This window comes from Urocitellus parryii, chromosome 3 (genome assembly GCF_045843805.1).
Source record: "Urocitellus parryii isolate mUroPar1 chromosome 3, mUroPar1.hap1, whole genome shotgun sequence".
NCBI classification, from domain to species: Eukaryota; Metazoa; Chordata; class Mammalia; order Rodentia; family Sciuridae; genus Urocitellus; species Urocitellus parryii.
In genome coordinates, this window is record NC_135533.1 from 174,189,949 (window position 1) to 174,215,107 (window position 25,159).

The window sequence follows — 25,159 nt, forward strand, 5'->3', positions numbered from 1 at the left end:
CCACTTATCCCACTCCTTGGCACATATGAAAGGATTTAATCTGTGGAACCAACCTAGGTGCTCTTCAACAGATGAATGGATAAGGAAAAAGTGGTATATATGTACACAGTGGAATATTACCCAGCCATAAAGAAGAATGAAATTATGGCATTTGCTAGTAAATGGATGGTACTGGAGACTATCACGCTAAGTGAAATAAGCCAATGCCAAAATACCAAAGGCCAAATGTTCTGTCTAATATGTAGATGCTAACACACATGGGGGTGGGGGTGAATAAAAGTTTACTGGATTAGACAAAGGTGGACAAAGGTGAACAAAGGTAAGGGAGGTGGGATGGAAATCGGAAAGACAGTAGAATTAATTGGACATAACTTCCTATGTTCATAAATGAATATATGACCAGTATAACTCCACATCATGTACAACCATAAGAATGGGAAGTTATATTCCATGTATGTATAATATGTCAAAATAAATTCTACTGTCATGTATAACTAAAAAGAACAAAAAGAAGTAAAAAAAAAATCATTGCCAAGTCCAGGATCACTTTAAGTTTTCTTTTAAGAGTTTTAAATGGATTTTTTTTTGCTATATGATACTTTTTATTACATTAATTTTAGTGTTTTTCGTGAAATGTATTAGAGTTTTTTTTTTTTTTTAAATAGATTGCTCTATAACGACATTTTTTAGTTATAAATGGTTTCTGTTAGTTATTTGGCCTTTTTTGTCTTTCTTTTACTAGCTTAGCTCTTGTCATGCTGTACTCTCAACTCAACTTGCTGATGCCATGATGTTCCCCATTACCCAGTTTAAAGAAAGAGATCTGAAAGGTATTGAAGTCAAGGGCTTGTATTTACTTTTGTCAGTTGCCAAAAGATCAATTCTTGTAAGATGTATTTTACTTTATACCTAAACCATTTCAGACCACTGCCTGTGCCACTTTTACTATCATCAGTCACCAAACATTTATAGGAGCTTTTGATAGGTATTAAACTACATACTGACAAATACTATTATAAAGTATCCCTTTCCTGGAGAAATCCTAGAGAAAGAGATAGGTAAACACGTAATTAGGGCACTGTCTCTCTTTTAATTAGGGAATGAGAAGGTTCTGTGAGGGCTCAGAGGAGAGTCAAGAAGGCTTCACCAAAGATGTGACATGAACATTGAACAATGAGAAAAAATGTGCCAGGAGAAGAATCACTGTTGTTAGGGGGACTAGAATGCACAAATGTATGGCTGATAGATATATATACTTTGTTTTGAGGATAATAAGAAATTCAGTGTGACTGTAGTGTTGAATGTGTCAGGGCAAGGCAGCAGATAAATCTAGAATTAGATGGAACTAGATGATGCTAAAGATGTTGGACTTGAGTTTATGAATAAAGAGAAGCCAATGGAGGTCTTTTAGTAGTAAAGAGCCACAATCCTTTTGTATTTGGAGGATGGGATTGTGTGGATTTGGTGTGTAGGAGAATGGACTAAGAAGTTGTGAGAGTTCAATGAGGTATAACCAAGACCTGGATTAGGATAGTGGCACAGAGTATAGAGGTTTGTATGGGCATAGCAGAAGGCAGGAATGCCAGCACATCTAACAACCTATGACTTAGTAGTTTGTGGTTATTTTTTTTTTTTGCCAATTTAGGGTTACTAGGTGATAAAAGGAGAGTTTTATAGAATTGGCTCTTATTATAATTTTTAAACTCTCATACAGGCTTATTTCCAAAATAGGAAAAAAAATTGAACTAATGTGTCAGTGAATGGTAAAGTGTTTAAGATGGAATAAAGACCAATGGATTTTAGAGATGGAGTTAATAATTGCAATGATGCTCAAAAATGGACATCTCCAAGGTCAAGAAATAAGAATTATTTCCTCACAGTCTAAGGGTACTGAATGGCATTATCTTATTGATAAAATGTGCTTTGTTTCTCATTCAGCATTTGAAATTATTAGAGTCATATATCCAAAAAACAAATTAGTAAATATCTAGATACTGGTACTGAGTCAAAATATTTACTTGTCTTAGTATTTGTAATGGGTTTTAAAATTTGTGTCATATTACTAATTTGTGACAAGTAGATTTTCTGGAAGTGTAAGTGTTGCTAATGATGGTAAATGTACCAGACTAGCCGAAACACAGTGATTTTTTTTTTTTTACTTTGATTATGGAAGTATAAAATACTATTTAGAGTTTTAATTATAACTGAAGTAGCATTTATTATTGCTTTGCAAGCAAACTTTTTTTTTTTGTGTGTGTGTGGTGCTGGGGATTGAACTCAGAGTCTCATTCACGCTAAGCAAGCACCCTATCACTGACCTATATCTCCAACCCTATAAACAAACTTTAATAAAGGTATTTTGTAAATATGCTAAGCTGAAATTATTCTTTTAAACTTTTTCAGAAATACTGACATTAAAAGAAGTGTTTCAGATTGCTAGTAACGGTAAGCCCTGAATACTTTACATTATTTATTTTATTGATGCATTTATATATAATATCATGGCTGATTCTTTGTAATAATTGAAAAAAAATGTGTGTAATTAAAAGTTTTCGGTCATTATTTATATCAATGTTGTTACTTAAATATGCTATTTATAAGAAACAATTGTAAAGACAGTTACATCTTTTAGTTTATTATCTTTATAATGCCTAAAGAGGTGATACAGTATGTTACCTTCCTATTTTTTGTATATATTCCAATTTTTCTTTAATGAGCATTTGCTGTTTTTGAACTAAAATACTTTGAAAAACTTTTAGTGGATTATTGTTTCCTTGGAATTAAATGTTGCTTTCATATACTAGTTAGATTAAGTAGACACATAGTTTACAGGAAAATTTGGCTGTGGGGAAAATTTGAACATTCTTATCAGGTGATAGGGAATTTTTTCCTTACTTTAGTATATGCAGAAAGATGCAGATGTGAAGACTACTTAAAGTATTTATACCTTTTGTAAAATACTATTGTATTATTGTTAACACTCATTTCTGCTTTCCAGATCATGATGCTGCAATTAACAGATATAGCCGATTGTCAAAAAAAAGAGAAAATGACAAGGTGTGATACATACTTACTCCTTCAGTATCACAATTAATGATGATTTCATTAGGTGGTTCGGTGTTCCCAGTTTAAAAATAGTCAGTAGTTGATTTGTATGTTTTGCTGTACTGCTCCTACTCCTACTTTATTTTTTCCTGTTAGCTATTCAAAAACCTTTCTGATAATTTTTAGTCTCTAAATGAAATACTTTCCTTCTGCCAGAATTTGATAAATCATAAACATAAATATAAATGATGATCAGTATTTTTTTTTTTGCTTTGTATTTTGATAACATTGCATATGTTCTGTTTTCATTTGGCCATGTATACAGAAATGAGACACAGTAATCAAAAAGTTGAATTGTTAAAGACCCAATTCCAATGAAGTTATTATGAGGCCCTCTTCATTTACTGGGAATATTTCTCCTCAAGGAGTGAATTTCTAGAAATATTACCTTATATTTGAAGAGAAAAACATTGAAGTAAAGATTAAAGAACAGCATATTAGCAATATCAGCTGAGTGCTCCTTAAAATCAGCTCTCTCCAGTGCCTAATCCAAGGTTTGATGTGTAGGCCTTATTGGATGCTTGAGAGTGAGTTGAGATATCTGTGCCTAGGACTTGGTGTCTGCATTCTTGGTTGCAGCTGCCCAGAGAGGCACAGTAACTACTTGTGGGAATCCACAACTGAGTATGATTTACTGTGTGTTTTAGTCAGCCTTTTCACTTCTATAACCAAAAGACCTGACAAGAACAGTTAGAGGAGGAAAACTTTATTTATTTATTTTTAATTTACTTTTTGGTTGTAGTGGACACAATACCTTTATTTTATTTATTTATTTTATGTGGTGCTAAGGATCAAACCCAGGGCCTCGCATGTGCTAAGCAAGTGCTCCACTGCTGAGCTACAACCCCAGTGAAGGGAATTTTTATTTTGAGGCTCACAGTTTCAGAAATCTCAGTCTATAGAAGGCCAACTCCATTCGTTGGGGCAACAGGAGAGGGACAACATCATGGTGGAAGAGTAGGGTAGAGGAGAGCTGTTGGGGACACAGCACCAGGAAGCAAAGAGAGAGAGCCCTTCCCAAAGGCATGCCCCTAGGGACCCACCTCCTCCAGCCACACCCTAATTGCCTGCAGTTTCCACCCAATTACTTCCCATCAGAGGATTAATGCACTGAGTACATTTAAAGCTCTCATAACCCAATCATTTCACTTCTGAACTTTCTTGCATTATTTCACACATGAACTTTTGGGGAAATGCCTTATAGCTAAACCATAACACTGTGTAACAGTCACTATGACAATAAAGAAAATGTTTCTCACACAAAGTTCAGTCCAAAGATCTGCTTTCCATTTCTAATTTTAGTTCAGAAATTATTTGATACTGAAAAAAATTATGAAGTATGTACATTTCAAGATCTGCATTTTAGTCACTCTGCCTTATGGACATAGTTAAAAGCTCTAGAGTATAAAATTTGGCATGTTTTACATTACCTCTGGCTGTTACAAGTATTTTATTTTTAAATATTTTTTTAGTTGTAGATGGACACAATATCTTAATTAATTAATTAATTAATTAATTTATTTATACGTGGTGCTGAGGATTGAACCCAGTGCGCCATGTGAGGTAAGTGCTTAACCACTGAGCTACAACCCAAGCCCCACAAGTATTTTTTAAAAAATATTTCTCACCATTTTTTAAATTAAAAATGTATTGGGGCTGGGGTTGTGGCTCAGTGGTAGTGTGCTCGCCTAGCATGTGTAAGGCCCTGGGTTCAATCCTCAGCACCACATAAAAATAAATAAATAAATAAATAAAGGTATTGTGTCCAACTACAACTAAAAAACAAATATTTTAAAAAAATATATTGAAGGAGGCTGGGGTTGAGCAGGTGTGAGGCATTGGGTTCGATCCTCAGCACCACATAAAATAAATAAATGAATAAAACAAAGATATTGTGTACATCTACAACAAAAAAAATGTTTTAAAAAATGTATTGAGGGGCTGTAGTTTTGGTTTAGTGGTAAAGCGCTTGCCTAGCATATGTGAGGTAGTGGGTTCGATCCTCAGCATCACATAAAAATAAATAAATAAAGGTATTGTATCCATCTGCAACTAAATTTTTTTTTTTTAATGTATTGGGGACCTACTGTATGACAAGCTGTATGTGGGGTACCTTGGGAGAACAATATGAGTAGGCTCCTGGAGGACAGGAGTGGATACTCCACATTTTATTGAAGGCTTTTGTGTGAAAGCATGCAATTAGTCCAGGTGTCAGAGTATAAGGATAATGAGAGTAAGAATTAATACTAGTTAAGTGCAGTAACAGAGGTTTTACTGAAATGTTGAGAGTTTTGGTGAATCAGAAATATTATTCTTTTAGGAGGTAGCATTTGCATTGAAGATCACTGTTAAGGGATTGCAACAAGGATATTACTTAAAAAAAAAAAAAGCCTTTGCAGATGCATGTGGTAGAGTTGGGATAGTACAGAGGTTAAGAGCACTGGCTCTGGAGTCAGATTGGGAACAAAGCTCTGCCATAAATTTGCCTGAGGTCATGCACTTTTACTTAGTTGCAAGCCTCTATTTCACTATCAGAAACATCTCAATAATTGTGAAGATGAAATAGGTAATGCATGCAAAGTATCTGTCTCATAGCAAGTTTTCACTAAATTTTAGCCATAATTATGATGATGATGGTGTGAAGATAATCATTACAGTATGTCTGGAACACTGAATGTGTTTGGGGAGATAAGGCAGAAATGAAGGTAAAGTAGATTGGGGCCAGTATATTAATGACCTTGAAATCTGTGTTAGAGTGAGCAGCCACCAGAGAATTCTGTCAATAAGTAACACGATGCAGTTGTGTTACAGAATAAAACACTAATGAAAATGTGAAGAGATTGAGACTAGAGGGAATTCAATGGGAAGAATTGTAATACTTTGCAAAGATTTTTTTTTTTTTTTTTTTTTTGGTGGGGGCGGGTATCGGGGATTGAACCCAGGGAAGATTAACTACTCAGCCACATCCTCAGCCCTTTTTGTATTTTATTAGAGACAGGGTCTTGCTAAGTTGCTTAGAGCCTTGCTAAGTTGCTAAGGCTGGCTTTGAACTCATAATCCTCCTGGCTCAGCCTCCTGAGTCAGTGGGATTAAAGGCACCACCATACCCAGCTAGTTTGTAAAGATATAATGAAGACCTTGGCTCATGTTATTGAAAGAGGAGAGGAAGGAATACTTTTTGGAAGTATTTCATAAATAGAATTGATAAGGACTTTAGTAGGAGGGGGAATAAAAAATAATGCCTAGGGGGCTGGGATTGTGACTCAGTGGTAGAGCGTTCACCTAGCATGGGCGGGACCTGGGTTCAATCCTTAGCACCACATAAAAATAAAGGCATTGTGTTGTGTCCATCTACACCTAAAAAAATAAATATTTTTAAAAAATAATGCCTAGGTTATTTGGATGACTGAGGGGTCCTGGAGTAATTAAGAGAGGCAAGAAGTAATGTAGGAGAGCAAATTTTGTGGGAAGGATACTGACCTGTACATTTCCAAGTGCATACACACATACACATATTACACACATAAACATATAAACCCAGCTGGAGATGTTTTCCCCTTGGCACTTTTGAGTAAGGATCAGGGGATTAAAAGTTTGTGATTGCTGAGTCATTGGTATTTTGGAATATTCTTGGTACTTCATCAGGTATTCTAAGGAGAGGAGGAAAAGAGAAGAGCCTAGTGCATGTTAATATAATAGATGCTCAATAAATATTTGTTGTCTGAATGAAAGAACCTAGGGGAGCACATGTATTCTAAGTGTAAGTGAAGGAAGACAAGTAGAAGAGTAAGTGTGGTAGAGAGAGAGCCAGAAGGGGAGAATGTATGCTGTGAACTGATTGAGGTTAAAACTAATGGTGAAGTTAGTAACAAACCATTGTGTGCCTTTCCTCCATGTAGACTTTGCCATGCTTAGTTTAGGTATTTACATTCTTGGTTACATGCAAATATGCATTTTATAAATTATGTGGCTGGTAGTGAAACAAGAAAATCAACTTATTATGTTGAAGAATTTCTAATAGACCAGAAAACTGTTCAGTTGCTAGTGATATATATTCCTTGGTAGGCTCTTCCCCATAGCCACCATGGAAGATAATTTAAAAGTAAGGAAATAAGGGCTGGAGATATAGCTCAGTTGGTAGAGTGCTTGCCTCACATGCACAAGGTCCTGGGTTCAACCCCAGCACCACAATAAATAAATAAATAAACAGAGAGATAAATATAAGGAAATAATACTATTTTTAAAATCTTTTCATTCAAAGGTGAAATATGAAGTAACAGAAGATGTGTATACTTCCAGAAAAAAACAGCACCAGACCATGATGCATTATTTTTGTGCATTAAATACTCTTCAATACAAGAAGAAGATAGCATTGTTAGAACCTCTACTTGGGTACATGCAAGCTCAGGTAAATACTATATATATATATTTTTTTCATGGTGCTGAGAATTGAGACCTAGGATCTTGCATGTGCTAGACAAGTGCTCTACCACTGTGCTAAATCCTCACTCCTGTGCTGTTTTGGTATAACTGAAAAGCTATACATTAAGGCACACATTTGTAATCCCAGCGGCACAGGAGGCTGAGGCAGAAGGATCATGAGTTCAGAGCCAGCCTTAGCAAAAGCGAGGCACTAAGCAACTCAGTAAGACCCTGTCTCTAAAATACAAAATAGGGCTGGGGATGTGGCTCAGTGATCAAGTGCCCCTGAGTTAAATCCTTGGTACCCACACCCCACCAAAAAAAGCTTTGTGTCAAGCTTGGTATTTATATTAAATTATTAAATGTATTATAAACTATTCTTTAAATTTTTTTTTTTAGTTGTAGTTGGACACAATATCTTTATTTGTTTTTATTTTTATGTGGTGGTGCTGAGGATTAAAGCCAGAGTCTCACACATGCTAGACGAGCGCTCTACTGCTGAGCCACAATCTCAGCCCCCCCAATCATTTTTTTAAAAAATATGTATTTTTTAGTTGTACTTGGACATAATACTGTTATTTTATTTATTTTTATGTGGTGCTAAGGATCGAACTCAGGGCCTCGCACGTGCTAGGTGAGCGCTCTATCTCTGAGCCACAATCCCAGCCCCATAAACTATTCTTAACATACTCATTTGTGTCTTGGTTTTATTTATTTATTTATTTGCATAGTGCTAGGGATCAAATCCATGGACACATGTATGCTAGGCAAGTGCTGTTATCACTGAGCTACATCCCTAACCCTTTTTATTTTATTTTGAGACAGGGTTTTTTCTAAGTTGCCCAGGATGGCCTCAGACTTGCTATCTTCCTGCCTCATCCTATCAAGTAATTGGGATTCTGGGCATATCAACTGTGCCCAGTGTGTTTGGGTTTTAAAAAGTAATAAAGATTTCAGTATTTTGAACTAAATGATACCATTTATGTTGTATTTAGACCCTGTTCACCACAGTTGGGGATAGAAAGCAGAAGCTAAATGAATTCCAGAGTTATACCTATTGCTATTCTACCCCTCCTTGCTTCATAATAGATCTGAAAGAGAGTGAACAAATTTGTGTGTCCCATGTTCCTTGTGCACTTTCTGAGTTTAAAGTAATAGATGAACTCTCAAGTGCCCAAAGAGATGTGCATCAGGAAGGACGCTAGGAAACTGAGTTTGGGGTGATATAATATGTCAGACCCTTAAAAATCAGGGGTTTAAAAGAAATTTGAAGATCCTTCAGTTTTAAGAGTATTTTCTGTTCCTCAGATTTAAAACTTATCTTTGTAGTAAATATGAAATAGTTTATCTATATGATTTGTTTGAAAATGCTTCAAAATTTATTTTCATTTTCATAAATTGTTTAGCATATATCAGTTTGGGTATATATATATAATATATATATATATTATATATATATAATTTGTTCACTTAAATATTCTCAGTGACTCTTTGCGTAGTAGAAGTTGTAAACTAAAACCTGTTATTACACAAATGGAATAATCCTTTGGTTTTTATTTAACCATGTATCTTGGAGATTTTTTTATGTGATTGACTGAAGTATTCTTTTATGTATGTTTGTGTTGTTTGATCCTCCATTCCTCCTCTATCCCAGATAAGTTTCTTTAAGATGGGTTCTGAAAATCTCAATGAACAGTTGGAAGAATTTTTAGCTAATATTGGAACAAGTGTACAGAAGTAAGTATTTTTCCCTTAAAATTGAAAATGAAATGATGTGAATAAGTTAACGGCTAAATGCCATAACTTAAAAATACTTACAACTTAATTTCTTTCTTTTTTTTTTTTTTAAAGACCTTTATTTTATTTATATGTGGTGCTGAGACTCAAACCCAGGGCCTCACACATGCTAGGCAAGTGCTCTACCACTGAGCCACAACTCCAGCCCCACAACTTAATTTCTTGAGGAAGTATTTTCCCTAACTTGAGAGTGTTTCTCCCACAGCTTATGGATGCTTCTTGGTTTTTTAAATCATCTTTTCCCTAGAATGTAAACTGAATTTTATAACAGTGTCAAATTTGAGAGTAATTTTAATGATACAGAACTAGCTTTTATGTCTGAATAAAACAGACTTATAATAATAATTAATTGTAAGTGAAATTATCTTTAAACTCCAAAATTGTGGGGATTGCTTGGGATATTACTAATTAAATGTCATTTTCCAAGCCATGAAACTTGAGAGAGAGAAAACATTTTTCTGCATTCTGATCAGGTTCAAAAGTCTGAGCAGTAATGTGATCATTCTGAGGTATGGAGAGAGAGAAAAATGAAAATGATTTTTTTTCTTGTCCTGAGGATCAAACCCAGGGCCTTATGCATGCTAGGCAAGTGCTATACCACTGAGTTACTCCCCAGCTCTAAAAAATGAATACTGTTCATAAGACAGAAGTCAGGCATTCAGTGTAACTTCATTAGTTTTGAATTTAGTATTGTTTCTAAAATATCTAAAATGTAAAGCTGTAGAAAATATATTTGTCGCTTTAACCACCTATGCCACTGATTATCTCTTTTTAAAAAATATGTACAAAACAAATATACAGGTAAACATGATTGGTAAGAAGTTCTTTGTTGGTGTGGCTTGCTGTAAATATTCTGTTCTATTAGTGTTCGCAGGGAAATGGACAGTGATGTAGAGACCATGCAGCAGACAATAGAGGATTTGGAAGTAGCCAGTGACCCTTTATATGTGCCTGACCCAGACCCCACAAAATTTCCTGTTAATCGAAACTTAACCCGAAAGGCTGGATACCTTAATGCTAGAAAGTAAGAAAACTAGTTATTTTCATGCATTGTATATCATTTTACATATATATATATATAATATTCATTTGGTATTATCAATATAATATATCCTGCCAAATTGTTTTGATTTTATTAAAGGTTGAACCTTTTTAGTGATGTTAGTATTTATGTGAACTTGTTGATAGATAAGGTACATGAATGAAAACCTTTCTACCTAGATAGTTATTGAACAATGTGGATTTTTTAAAAAAATTATTTATTTGTTCTAATTGGGTGTATATGACAGCAGAATGCATTTTGATTCATTCTACACAATTGCAGCACAAATTTCTCTGGTTGTACATGATGTAGTGTTGCACCATATGTGCAGTCATACATGTATCTAGGGTAATGATGTTCATCTCATTCAACCATCTTTCCTGCCCCTTTGCCCCGTATCCCCCCTCCCTTCCCTTTGCCCAATCACAGTTCCTCCATTTTTGCCATTACAGATCAGCATCCACTTACCAGAGAGAACATTCGGCCTTTGGTTTTTTGGGATTGGCTTACTTCGCTTAGCATGACATTCTCCAACTGCATCCATTTACCTGCAAATGCCATAATTTTATTATCTTTTATTGCTGAGTAAAATTCCTTTGTGTATATATACCACAGTTTCTTTATCCATTCATCTATTGAAGGGCATCTAGGTTAGTTCAACAGTTGTGAATTGAGCTGCTATAAACATTGATGTGGCTGCATTACTATAGTTTGCTGATCTTAAGTCCTTTCAGTATGGACCAAGGAGTGGGTTAGCTGGGTCAAATGTTGGTTCCATTCCAAGTTTTCTAAGGAATCTCCATACTGCGTTCCAGATTGCTGGTGGGACTGCAAATTGGCACAACCAGTGTGTGAATGTGCCTTTTCCCTCACATCATCACCAACACTTATTGTTGTTTGTATTCTTGATAACTGCCAATCTGACTGGTGTGAGATGAAATCTTAGTTTTAATTTGCATTTCTCTAATTACTAGAGATGTTGAACATTTTTTCATATATTTGTTGATCAACTGTGTATCTGTGAAGTGTCTGTTCAGCTCCTTTTATTGATTAGATTGTTTGGGGGGTTTTTTGGTGTTTATTTTATATTTTTTTTTTTGAGTTCTTTATATATCCTGGAGATTAGTGCTTTATCTGATGTGTGTGTGTGTGGCCAGTAATTACTCCCAAAATGTAGGCTCTCTCTTCACCTTATTGTTTCTTTTGCTGAGAAGAAGCTTTTTAGTTTGAATCCATCCCATTTATTGATTCTTGATTTTATTTCTTGTGCTTTAGGAGTCTTGTTAAGGAAGTTGGGGCCTAATCTGTCATGATATTTATTGGATAATTTGAATTTATTGAATAGATCTTTATTGAATAATTGAATTTATTTATTGAATATTGAATTTATTGAATAAATATTTATTGAATAATTTGGAATTAAAAAATAAAACCAATTTAAGTTTAAATCTATTATAACGTGAGTGCTGTTAATGTCATTTATCGTATTTTATATATAATTACAAAATCAAGTCAAATTTTAGTTTTCACCTGAAGATAGGATGAAATGGGTTAACCCTAAGAATAAAATAAATTCTTCTTTTGTTTTGAATTTATCTCTTTTGAATATTAAAATATAACTTACTTTTTATGGACCATGATTACATAGCTGAAATTTGATAATTTCCAGCCTTATTTTGGAAAAGGTACATTCACACGAGCTAGTCAATATGAGTAAATTTGTTTTAGGAGACTGAAAAACTGATGTTCATATTTTCTTTGCACTCTGGTAACTTTTTTGCAAGCTGGTTCTTTGTAACATGCTTTATCTTGTTTCTGGATGATAAGGTGATTTTAGGTACGTCATTATTAAAATATGAATGTATTCTCTTCATTTAGTAAAACAGGCTTGGTGTCATCTACCTGGGATAGACAGTTTTACTTCACGCAGGGTGGAAACTTAATGAGTCAAGCCCGTGGCGATGTAGCAGGAGGCCTGGCCATGGACATAGACAACTGTTCAGTGATGGCTGTGGACTGTGAAGACAGGCGATACTGTTTTCAGATTACCTCTTTTGATGGGAAAAAGTTGGTATTTTTCTACTATTAATAAAATTTATAATATTTTAAATTACTGAAATGCAGGATAATTCCTTTTTATCCAGAAATGTCATGAACATTTTAGACTCAGCATATATATTAAGATAATTTGCTTCCCCCCATCCTGCCCTGAACACTGGGGATTAAACTCAAAGATTCTCATCCACTGAGCTACATCCCCAGCCCTTTTAAATTTTTTTATTTTGAAACAGAGTCTCACAAAGTTACCCAGACTTACCTCTGACCTCAAACTTGATCCCCCTGACTCAGCCTTCTAAGTTGGTGATATTACTAAGCATGTACCACTGCACCCTGCTAAGATAGTTTGCTTTTTAATCTTATAGAAATGAGTTGAATTTTAATTTTTAACGTTGTTAAATTATTTCTTTGAGGTTGTTGAAACCAGGTTAAATGGTAAATACCATGATTCCATGTTAAGAGACTGGTCACTGAAAATCCTGCGTTCTATGGGGAAGACAGCTCAAGTTAATTAAGAGTATCAAGTGTGGGGTTGTAAAGATCAAAGCCTGGATTCATTACTGTCTGAACTTAGATGAGTTCCTTAACCCTTCTGATCTCCATTTTTCTACATGTAAAATGTAGGTAGGGAGTTGTAATTTCTACTTTATAAATTAAGAGGAATAGAAATCTAGCATGTGTGTGACCAGCATATGATAGGTGCTAACAATAGTGTTATTTTTAAATGTTAATCATATACTCCTGATCAGATTATTTTCTCCATTAATATTTATTATGCCCCTTAGAAAAATTCTATTATCTTTCTATTAAATGAGAATCTCGTCAGGTACGTGGGGCAGCAGTTCGAAAGGCTGAGGCAGGAGGATTGTGAGTTCAGAGCAAATTATCGAGGCCCTAAGCAACTTAGCAAGACATTATCTTAAAATATAAGAAAGGGTTGGGGATATGGCTCAGTGATTAAGTGCCCTGGAAATCCTCTGTATTACAAAAAAAAAAAAAAAAAAGGAATCTATAGTAGTGTTTAGAACACAATTTCTGAAAAGTACAGAGAAAAAAAGAGTATGGTGGGGGGATGTAATCTCATTAACAAGAAGCAACAGTTAGCTTTTTTGTTTGTTGCCTTCCAGTTTTTATCCTGAATACATTTTTTTAATAAGTGAAGAAATATTGTGGTGTAGATTATTTATAAAAACATTTCATAATGGCTGCATTAGTCTTTTTAAGGACAGATATTATATTTTAAACATTTTCCTAATGATAGATACTTAGGGTAGCTGTGATTTTTTTTTTCCCCTACTTAGTTAAAATATTGACCATTGAAGGGCTGGAGTTGTAGCTCAGACTGCTTGCCTAAGCATGTGTGAGGCGCACTGGGTTCAATTCTCAACACCACATATAAATACAATAAAGGTCCATCAACAACTAAAAAAAAATATTAAAAAAAATTGACCATTGAGCTCTCTTAACTTTTGGAGCAGCCTCTAGATTCCATAAAAGTCATTTCCCACTATATTTATGCACATTAATATATTATGGGGTTAGGGATGTGGCTTAGTAGAAGACTAGTTGCCCAGTATGCTTGGACCACACTAGGTTTGATGCCCAGGATTGGGAAAAAAATTATGAAAATAAGTAAATAAATTCAACCTTTACCCCTTAACAAAAAGACACATTGGCACACTGTCTTCTACCAAAATGTTTGTAGTTCATATTCATTAAATGGTTTAATTTAATATTCCTTCTACAAACATACAGTGAATGCCAATTCTGTGTGTTATCACACTAGGCGTCCCTATGTTCGTTTATTGAAATTACCAAATTGTTAGTGTTATTAACAGTACTTAAATTTTTATATTTTTAGTTTTTTGCTAATGCTTAACATTTGCCAATTTACATTTCCTGGTGTGATGTAAAATTAGTAAAAATTATTTTTTAAAAAATATTAAAAATAAAATTAAAAAAATAAAGTATTAACAGTTATTTTGAAAAGCCAAATATTGCTGTGAATCATATGTTGAAATTTTTATTTAACTCTATTAAAGGAGAAACTATCAATAATGAAGTTAGTATTTTCCCTGGATTTCATAAAAGTCATTTTCCCCCTGTATTTATGCACATTAAGATATTAATGTGGGATCACTGATATATGATAAACACCAGAAGTTTGAAATGTTGTCTTAAAGTGTACTTTCATGGTCTTATCTTTCTAGGATCAGTGCCTATTTCCATTTTGGCACATCTTGCATTCATAGTCAAAATTAGAGTTGTTAAAAGTATTAGTCCTAAAGCCTTTGGTGGTTTTCCTTTCCTAAAATACTCTTGGTTGTGGTGTTTGTTTTTTTCTTTTTCTTTTAAAAAAGTTAAGGCTGAAACTTTTTTCTTTTATTTTTCTTCAGATCTTCAATTTTGCAAGCAGAGAGTAAAAAAGACCATGAAGAGGTAAAAGTTTAGTTAATTTCTTCAGCAACATTTAAAAATACTTTTCTGAGGACAAAACAAAAAATGTTTATTATACAAATTTTAGAAAACCCTAGTTAAATTTAAAAATGTTTATTTTTCAAATCTTGTTCTAAAGCAGTATTCTTAAGTTTCTCATAGAATTTTATAGTTGGAGACGCCTTAAAGATCATGTCTCTGCCATCTTAAAGGCTCAAATTCAGCAACAACCTTGTGTCTGTTGCCTTCTGGCAGTCTGTCAGTATCATGTGGTAACAGTTTAATTTATTCTCTTCTCATACCAATCCCTTGAGATGCTATTTGCTGCACTAAGAACATAGTAGCAGCAGATGTGGCATGACAGGACACAATAAAAAATTAAAACCTTAGGGAAATGAAAGATAGAAAAACGAAAATTTGGGAGTCTTTGTTCTTCCTCATAATGCTTTTAGTTTTGGCTCCATTTTTGTTACTGATACACCAAAAAGGAAGGTAAGGTACTACTAAGAACTGATACTTCAAAAACTTTACCTTGTATGGGGCTGGAGATGTGGCTCAAGCGGTATCGCGCTTGCCTGGCATGCGTGCGGCCCAGGTTCGATCCTCAGCACCACATACAAAGATATTGTGTCCGTTGAAAACTAAAAATAAGTAAATAAATAAATATTTAAAAACAAAACAAAAACTTTACCTTGTGAAATATTCTTCCGTGAAAATACAGCATAACTTGATTTTGAGACTTTTTATCTAATTATAATTGTATTGTAAGATAAAGTTGGAAATTATGTAGAGATCTACTTTTATTTACTTTTCCTGGGAAACAATTCATATTAAAACTTGTTTTTGGTGCCTGAGGAACACAGATAAATATCTCTGCCCTCTGCATGGTTTACCAAACAAAATATTAGTTGAGTTTAATGAGGCCCATCAGGCACTGGGATCCTCTTGAGAGTGAAACAGAAGTTGTAGAACAGAGAGTGTTTTCTATGTTGAAAGAAAGGAGATTTTATATATATACTTAATATTTGTCAATTTACATTTCCTGGTGTGATGAAAATTAGTAAAAATTATTTCTTTTAAAATATTACTACAAAATAAATATTAAAAAATAATATATATATTTTCACCAGAAAGATATTTATCTCTTAATTTTTGAATTAGGATATCTGAGTTCAGACTGTTGTCTGGTGGGGATTAAGGGTAGGAGTAATATAAAAAGATATAGATTATTAAATAATAATTTAACACGATTGCTATACTTTTTATTTTCCATGTGAAATAAATTTAGGACCTTTAAAATTATAAATGTGAATGTTCTCTTATGTGCACATGGTTATGCCAGGTGTTTTTTGTTTTGTTTTGTTTTGTTTTTGGTGCTGGGGACTGAGCCCAGGGCCTTGTATGTGGTAAATTATTATGTGTTTTACCACCTCTACTCCCTCCGGTTCCAAGGTGTTTTCTTATTAAAGAAGATTTTATATTTATTCTAATTAAACTTTTATTTAGTTGCTTATTGAACATTGTCCTTTAGAAATTTGTTGAAAAAAATTAATCATATTTTTCTGTTTTTTCTTTTTGCAGTGGATTTGTACAATAAACAATATATCTAAACAAATATACTTAAGTGAAAATCCAGAGGTAATATTTTTGTTTTATGTTACCCAGATCTAGTACAATTGAATAACAATTCTTAGGCTTACATGGTTTCTATTAATTGTGTCATAATTTCTCAAGTTCTATAGTCTTTTAATTTGACTTTGGGTAGCTTACTGTATCATGTATGTTATGAGTGTCTGACTTTCCTAGAACAATAAATTATTTCAAAAGGTAGTGAAATTGTGCCAGATGTGGTGGTGCATAGCTATAATCTCAGCATCTCTGGAGGCTGAGGCAGGAGAATCACAAATTTGAGGTTAGTCTAGGCAACTGAGAAAGACCCTATCTCAAATAAAAAAGGGTTGGAATGGAGTGCTGCGAGTGTACCCCTGGGTTCAATTCCCAGTATTGCAAAAAAAACAAAAACAAAACACTAGGGACTGGGTTTGTAGCTCAATGGTACAGTGCTTGCCTAGCATGCGTGAGGCACTGGGTTTGAACCTCAGAACTACAAAAAAAATAAAAGTATTGTGTCCATCCACAACTAATAAAATTTTTTTTTAAATCAATACTAACTGTGAAAACAAAACCTTTGATTTTAGTAACTTTATTTCCTGCCAATATAACTTTTTCTTCTTATAAAGTAACTTTGGAACAATAAAAAATAATATGCAAATTAAAGCTGGGTGTGATATCACATGCTTGTAATCCCAATGACTCTGGAGGCTGAGATCAGAGGATCGCAAGTTCGAGGCCAACCTCTTCAATTTAGGGAGGACCTAAGCAATGAGACCTTATCTGAAAATAAAAAGGGCTGGGGATACAGCTCAGTGGTAAAGTGCCCCTGTGTTAAAATCCCCAGTATCCTCCCAATCCCCCCAAAAGCAAATTGAATTATTTGTTATTGCCTAGGGAATACAATATTTAGATTTGAATAATCCAGACTTAGAGTTTTTTCTTGCCAATTATCAGAACTCTAATTGTTAATATTTTTAGGTAATTCAGAATTATAATATCTATATTATGGAGAATAGCAATTTGGATCAATTTGTGCCATTATAATATTTGTATTTTTGCAGTGAGGCACAGAAATAGAAAACTGTTTTGTTGTTTTCCTAATTTAAAGTTTTTCTTTCTTCCTTCCTCCCTTCTCTCCCCTTCCTCCCTTCCTTACTTTTCCTCTTCCCTTTCCTTCCTCCCTACCTTCCTTCTCTTTTTTCCTTTTCCTTCCTTCCTTCCTAGAAATTTTATCCTTGCACATGCTTGTGTAAACACTCTACTACTGAGCTACAAACTGTAGCCCTTAATGACCATTTTGTTTGTGGTAAAAACATGAAATTTAACATTATTATCTTTTTTAAGTGTGTATAGAATAACACTGAGTATTTACGCATTGAAGCAGATCTCTAAATATCATTTTCATGTAGCTGGTATTTTAAGTAAACAATAAGTTAAAATACTACCAGAGCTAGGCATGGTGGTGCATACCTGTAATCTCAGCAACTTGAAAGGCAGAAGCAGAAAGATCTCAAGTTCAAAGCCAGCTCAGCAACTTAGCGAGGCCCTAAACAACTCAGTGAGACCCTGTCTCTAAATAAAATCTAAAAAAAGGGCTGGGATGTGGTTCAGTGGTTAAGCGTCCCTGAGTTCAATCCCCAGTACAAAAAAAAAAAAAAAAAGTAATAATCTAGAAATCTTTCTCACTTTAAAGTTTTGAAAATATCCATGATAACTTTATAAATTAATAAGCTTATAGATATTTCTGAATATAAATATATTATGAAAACTTTACCAGCAAAGTTACAAAATAATAACTCATTTTGTGAAATTTCCTGTACCTTCTAAATTCCTGTGTTCAACAAATGTATTGAATGTCCATAGCGCTAGTGACTGTTTGGTTCTAGCATTACAAACCTTAATTAAAGATACCTAGTAGTTAAAAATTTGTAGAAAAACCAATATTTTACCCATTATACATATTAGTAGAGAGTAATCATACTTTTTCTAGATTATAAGAAGCAATAGGAAACTTTAGTTTATAGTTTTATGCCATAATAGTAAGACAAGACAACGTAGAACTACTTTAGTAGCTTTACTTCATATTTTAGTGTACCTCAGAAGCCTTCTGACAATTCAGAATTATGTTCAAATATTTGGTTTCTTATAAGACTAATTTGTCCTTTAAAAAAAATCACAATAGGAAACTGCTGCACGAGTAAATCAGTCAGCTCTGGAAGCTGTCACTCCTTCCCCTTCTTTTCAGCAGAGGCATGAGAGTCTGCGGCCAGCAGGGTAAGTTACCACACTTGAGTTATTTAAAGAACTATATGGGCTATTTAAAGTATTCATGAGCACTTTGATTTTAGCAGTGCTACGTAACATTAATAAATAGTTCCCTTAACAACAGAGAAAATATATCTTCAGAATGGTAAATTCATCAGTAAGAGTGCTAAGTAAATGATGATTTCAAATTTCCTTAGTGTTTTCAACTAAATCTCTAGATAGAGGTGATTTTTTTTAATTTAATAATTGAAAAGAAAGAAGTCTGTTGTTAGGTAGCTATGATTTGGGATTGTGTTTTTATTGAAATTTGCTTTACTGACTCATTGAGTTAAAACAGTTTTTTTCATAGTTTGTTCAATTTCCAAAAGAAAACTAAAGGCAGTGCTTTCTTGTTTTCCTTTGTGCTTAGACAATCTCGGCCACCAACAGCTCGAACCAGCAGTTCAGGATCTTTAGGATCTGAGTCCACAAATTTGGCTGCCCTTTCTCTAGATTCTCTTGTTGCCCCAGACACCCCAATACAGTTTGACATAATTTCTCCTGTGTGTGAAGATCTGCCTGGCCAGGCCAAAACTTCTGGCCAGGGAGGCAGGTGAGTGATGGCATCACAGGAACGTTGTGCTATGGTCTGTAAGGTTTATAATTCCAATTCTGCATTTGAGAGTCATCTCTCACATATGTGCACTAGCTTTGTTGTACTTTCTTTAATTACCTAACATAATTTTAGTAGGAAAGAATTATACAGGTTTTTCAGTTCATCTTTCTCAATAAAGATAATTTAATTTAAAAAATACTTAATTCTGAATTGCTTATCAGGTCTACTTCTTGGGTATTTACTGTGACAAGAAGAAAGTTGATAGTTGTATCTTTCAGTTATAACACTTAAATTCTTAAAAGACAATATATGTGCTATAGGTGTATTAAAAAAATCTTGCATCAGAATAAGAAATCTTTAGGAAGATAAAAAACACTTATCACTACTATGAATTATTAATGATTCATGTTTTGTTTATATAAGGAGAAAGTCCTATCAGAGCAGTTAAAATTTTCCTTTGGCTTTGGATGAAGACAATGTGACTTATGGCAAAATCATTTATTAAATAGCTTGGGTATTTAATAAATTAATAATAGGTAGGTATGTGGTTCATACCTATAATCCCAGTAACTCAGGAGGATCTCCAGTTCAAAGCTTGCCTCAGCAATTTATCAAGACCCTGTCTCAAAAAATTTAAAGGCTGGGATTGTAGCTCAGTGGTTAAATGCCCCTGGATTCAATCCCTGGTACCAAAACCAAAACAAAACAAAAGTTGATAGTTAATTTGGATATACAAAGCTGTGACCAAGAAAAGTCATTTACATTTGGTCACAGAAATATACTTAGCATTTGATATAATATAATAGGCCAGGCATATATTAAAGAGATTAGATTCCTGTTACCTTAGTACCAATATTATTTTAGATCCACTTAGCTCTCTGTTTCTAAGACCTACTTTAAATGGTATCCTTCTTCCTTCATTGTGGGTGTGCTAAAAGCCAAGCACACTAAGGAGAGAGTTAGCTTCTTTCTCTAGTTCACTTTTCTTCTTGCGTTGTTACTTATGCCTTGAGAAATCCAGGGTTTTTTTGTTTTTGTTTTTGTTTTTGTTTTTTTAGAGAGAGAGAGAGAGAGAGAGTTTTTTTTGTTTTTTTTTATATATATATTTTTTTATTGGTTGTTCAAAACCTTACAAAGCTCTTGACATATCATATTTCAAACATTAGTTTCAAGTGAGTTATGAACTCCCATTTTTACCCCAAATACAGATTGCAGAATCACATTTGTTACACATTCACATTTTTACATAATGCCATACTAGTGACTGTTGTATTCTGCTACCTTTCCTATCCTCTACTATCCCCCTCCCCCCATCTTCTCTTTCTATCCCATCTACTGTAATTCATTTCTCTCCTTATTTTTCTTCCAATTCCCCTCACAACCTCTTTTATGTAGTTTTTTATAACAATGAGGGTCTCTTTCCATTTCCATGCAATTCCCCTTTTCTCTGAGAGAGAGTTTTTTAATATTTATTTTCCAGTTTTTTCGGTGGACACAACATCTTTATTTTATTTTTATGTGGTGCTGAGGATCAAACCCAGAGCCCTGCCCCGCGCGTGCCAGGTGAGCGCACTCCCTCTTGAGCCACATCCCCAGTCCCCAGGGTTGTTTTTTTTTATGGTGCTAGGGATCAAACTTAGGTCCTTAAGCATCCTAGACAAGAACTGTTACCACTGAGCTGTACCTTAGACTTGGGAAATACAGATATAAACTAGAAAATGTTTATATCTTGGGCTGGGGTTGTGGCTCAGTGGTAGAGCACTTGCCTACCATGTGTGAGGCACTGGGTTTGATCCTCAGCACCACATATAAATAAATAAAGATCTATCAGTAACTAATAAAAATATTTTTAAAAAATGTTTAGATCTTTATAGTTGATTCACAACATGTACCTAGAGAACCTTTTTAAAGAAGAGGATCTTACAGTCTTAGGAAATCCCTGGCATTTCTCTTAAGCAGCTAATATTGTAGCAAAATTAATGTATTCCTATGCTAGCTTATTAAAATTGAAGAACTTCTGCAAGGTGGCTTATAATCATGTTGATTTTTGTTGTTTTATGTGGCGAAACTTACATGCTGTGTCATCTAAAATGCAGCAACATTGGTTGTATAGTAATTTGAAGGCAGAGGTTGTATAGTAATTTGATTATCAGTATTGTTCCTTAACAGAACAGAGTAGAGCTTTTCTTTTTAAAATGTATGTGTAAACTTTTTTTATTAATTAGATCTGCTCCATGTGGCTCATGGTAACTATTCATATTTTTTTCTAAACTTTTCAGGCGTACAAATCCATTTGGAGAATCTGGAGGAAGTACAAAATCTGAAACTGAAGGTAGAACAGATGTGCAGTTTTCTTATATTTAAAACTACTTTTTGGGCTGGGGCTGGGGCTCAGTCATAGAGTGCTTGCCTAGCATGTGTGAGGCACTGGGTTCAATTCTGAGCACCACATACAAATAAGTGAATAAAATAAAGGTCCATTAACAACTAAAAATATATTTAAAAAAAAACTATTTCTTGTAGTAAATCGTGTGACTAATCTGTCATTTACACTTATTTTTTTTTTTGTTTTTTTGTTTTGTTTTTTGCTATACTGTTTTTGTTTTTAGTTGTAGGTAAATACAATACCTTTATTTAATTTTTTTACTTGTATTTTTTTTTCTTTTTATGTGGTGCTGGGGACCAAACCCAGTGCCTCACGCATGCTAGGCAAGTGCTCTACCACTGAGCCACAACCCCAGTCCCTCTGCTATACTGTTTTTTTGTTTTTTTTTTTTAACTTTGAAATTTCCTCTATAACACAACATAATTTAATCTGATTTGGGATGCTGTTCACACAAAATTAGAGAATATCACATACTTTGATCTCATAGTTAAATTCTCAATGCCTAAGCTGTCCTTCAGGCTTTTCTGATGTTTTACTTCTGGTTCTGGAACATAATTTTTTTCTTATTTTTCCAATAGCTATTTTGTATATATATTTCCAAACTTATTGAAAAGTTTTAAGAGTAGTACAAGGAATTCTTTTTCCCTAGAGCTGCATTGTTGAAGTATTTATTGCCTTATTTTTTTGCTATAACTTAAACACTATAGTCAGGATAAGTTATTTCTAAATTTAGGGGTTTTACTAGAAAATCTAAAAGGAAGAAGACAGTATATTTTATTCTTTTGGAAAAGAAATGTGGGAAATACATAATGTACCTTGCTCTGTTATAGATTCTATTCTTCATCAGTTATTTATTGTCCGATTCCTTGGTTCTATGGAGGTGAAGTCAGATGATCATCCAGATGTTGTTTATGAAACAATGCGCCAAATCTTAGCTGCTCGGGCCATCCATAACATCTTTCGTATGACAGAATCACATTTATTAGTCACTTGTGATTGTTTAAAGTAAGTAAACCTTCCCTAAATAAACTTGAAGGAAAAAATGTTTACATAATTTCAGCGTAACTAAAATTTGCTAAATTTTTAATTATTGTAGGTTAATTGATCCACAGACACAAGTTACAAGACTCACAGTGAGTTATTTTAAGTCCCTTTGTGCATACACATATCTTATTAACTTGATAATCCTGATTCTATATATTCAGGTCTGATAGTATCAGTTACATTTGTTCTTTAGGCACTTTGTAGTTAATTTTCTAGCTAGCTCCAAAAAGTTATAGGTGAATGTTGTATGTAATGTAGAAGAATCAACATGATCTGGTATGATACTTAGTGTTAATCCCTAATTTAGGGAGCATATAAGAAATTAATAGCAGGAATTAAAAGGTGATCAAGATTATTTTATAGTTATCTAGTTTGAAATTGCTGCAAGTGTTTAATCATTTGTTAAATAGACCAGTTTTATTATTGAATTTGATTTTGTAAAATGTGTTAATATCTAATAAAACCCACCATTCATCAATCTCTTATTCTCTTTGGTAATCCAAGCCAAATATGACATTAATTGTTCTTTGATTACCAGTCTGTTAAAAATGGTGTATTTGAGCTGAGTGCGGTGGCGCATGCCTGTAATCCCAGTGGCTCTGGAGGTTGAGGCAGAAGGATCATGAGTTCAAAGCCAGCCTCAGCCAAAGCAAAGCACTAGGCAACTCAGTGAGAGAGACTCTCTAAATAAAATACAAAATAGGGCTGGGCATGTGGCTCAGCAGTCAAATGCCCCTAAGTTCAATCGCCAGTAAAAGAAAAAAAAGGTGTATCTGATTCCTACTGTAATGGTTTGGAAGATTTCATATTTACTTCTGATGTTTTCTGTGGCAGTTTCCATTACCCTGTGTAGTTTTGTATGCTACACACCAGGAAAATAAGCGGCTTTTTGGATTTGTTCTCCGGACATCAGGAGGGAGAAGTGAAAGTAATCTGTCATCAGTATGCTATATATTTGAATCAAACAATGAGGGAGAAAAGGTATTTGACTTTTCAAAATGTTCCTGTTGTAAAATACATGTTATAGTCAGTTTTTACTAGTATTTCTGGAAAAAAACTCCCAGATTTTATCTAGTATGATTGAGTTGCTTGACCAAAGCATGTTGCTCTGAAGAGCACTAAGCTTAGGGATTGGCATTCTGACTATATAGATCCATGTCTTCCTCAACATTGATAGCTGGTAAAATCTTCCCCTTCATTAGCTTATCTTGGGAATAGAATATATTCCTATAATCAGTCAACTTCAAGTATCATCAGCAACTGTTTCTCTCATTCTTTGTGGGCTGAACTACCTCAGTAATGAATTTGAGATAATGAGAAGTATTGTTTGTGAAGGGAGAGCCATCAGTGGAAGCTCACAGACTCATAGAAAAGCAGTGAGAGATGTGGTCCATGACTTTAAACCCAGCAACTCAGGAGGCTGAGGTGGGAGAAATGCTAAATTCATGGTCATCTTTAGCAATTTAGACTATGTTTCAAAATTTAAAAAAGTAAAAGGGATGTAGCTTAGTGGTAAAGCAATCCCCAGTACCCTTCACCACCACCCCCCCCAAAAAAATGGAGAAAATATACAAAGACTTGGTTTAGGGGATGGCACATCCTTAAATCAGCTTTTAGTTGAAGTGGTGTATTATATTGAGTTATAAAACTAGTTGTGGGCTGGGGTTATGGCTTAGCAGTAGAGCACTCGTCTAGCATGGGTAAGGCACTGGGTTCAATCCTCAGCACCACATAAAAATAAATAAAGTAAAGGTATGTGTCCAACTACAACTAAAATTTGGGTACTTAATTTTTACTTTAAGAACTTGAGTTTTTTTTGCTTTTTGTTTTTAACACTGTTTTTCTTTTTAGATTTGTGATTCTGTTGGACTGGCAAAACAGATAGCTCTGCATGCTGAACTGGTAAGAATCTGAGAGATGCTTAATTTTCTAAGAGTGTTAACTGAAGTATTATAACAAAAGTGGTTTTCATATTGCTGATAAACCATTTATAATCTGGATAAATGTCTACCATAGAATGAAGCCTTGTGTGCTTCCATACCTATGAATACAAAGAAGGGTATAAAAAGTTACAAGGGTCATGTTAATTGTATATCTAAAATTAAAAATTATTTCATATTTAATTCATTAGTTTTATTTATTGTTCTTAGGATCGTAGGGCATCAGAAAAACAAAAAGAAATAGAGAGAGTAAAAGAGAAGCAACAGAAAGAACTCAATAAACAAAAACAGATTGAAAAGGTATGCATCCCTAATGTCTGAATCTTCTGTCTGGTGTTTGTGAAGACTTAATTCACAATTGTGACTTTCAGATTTGAATTTCCAAATGAAGCTCTTGTTTCTTCTTGCTCAGCCACTTCATAATCAGATAGCATAGCAGAAAAGGGTAACATCTG

The 25,159-nt window shown here is 34.0% G+C and overlaps 1 protein-coding gene across 2 annotated transcripts in view; it reads left to right on the forward strand.

Moving 5' to 3' along the window:
• The window catches only part of Appl1 (adaptor protein, phosphotyrosine interacting with PH domain and leucine zipper 1), a 44,752-nt gene that overhangs the window by 13,990 nt on the left and 5,603 nt on the right, over positions 1–25,159 (forward strand). Inside the window, exons 5-21 of one of the 2 annotated variants that reach the window (XM_026388543.2) lie at positions 743–830; positions 2,404–2,445; positions 2,999–3,057; positions 7,367–7,513; positions 9,182–9,264; positions 10,190–10,348; positions 12,245–12,433; positions 14,821–14,863; positions 16,442–16,498; positions 18,657–18,748; positions 19,149–19,331; positions 21,614–21,666; positions 22,551–22,725; positions 22,817–22,853; positions 23,599–23,745; positions 24,616–24,666; positions 24,915–25,004. In XM_026388543.2, the coding sequence (XP_026244328.1) occupies positions 743–830; positions 2,404–2,445; positions 2,999–3,057; positions 7,367–7,513; positions 9,182–9,264; positions 10,190–10,348; positions 12,245–12,433; positions 14,821–14,863; positions 16,442–16,498; positions 18,657–18,748; positions 19,149–19,331; positions 21,614–21,666; positions 22,551–22,725; positions 22,817–22,853; positions 23,599–23,745; positions 24,616–24,666; positions 24,915–25,004 (1,695 nt within the window). The remainder of the gene's footprint in view (positions 1–742; positions 831–2,403; positions 2,446–2,998; positions 3,058–7,366; positions 7,514–9,181; positions 9,265–10,189; positions 10,349–12,244; positions 12,434–14,820; positions 14,864–16,441; positions 16,499–18,656; positions 18,749–19,148; positions 19,332–21,613; positions 21,667–22,550; positions 22,726–22,816; positions 22,854–23,598; positions 23,746–24,615; positions 24,667–24,914; positions 25,005–25,159) is intronic. The other variant, XM_077796215.1, reaches the window with a different exon arrangement.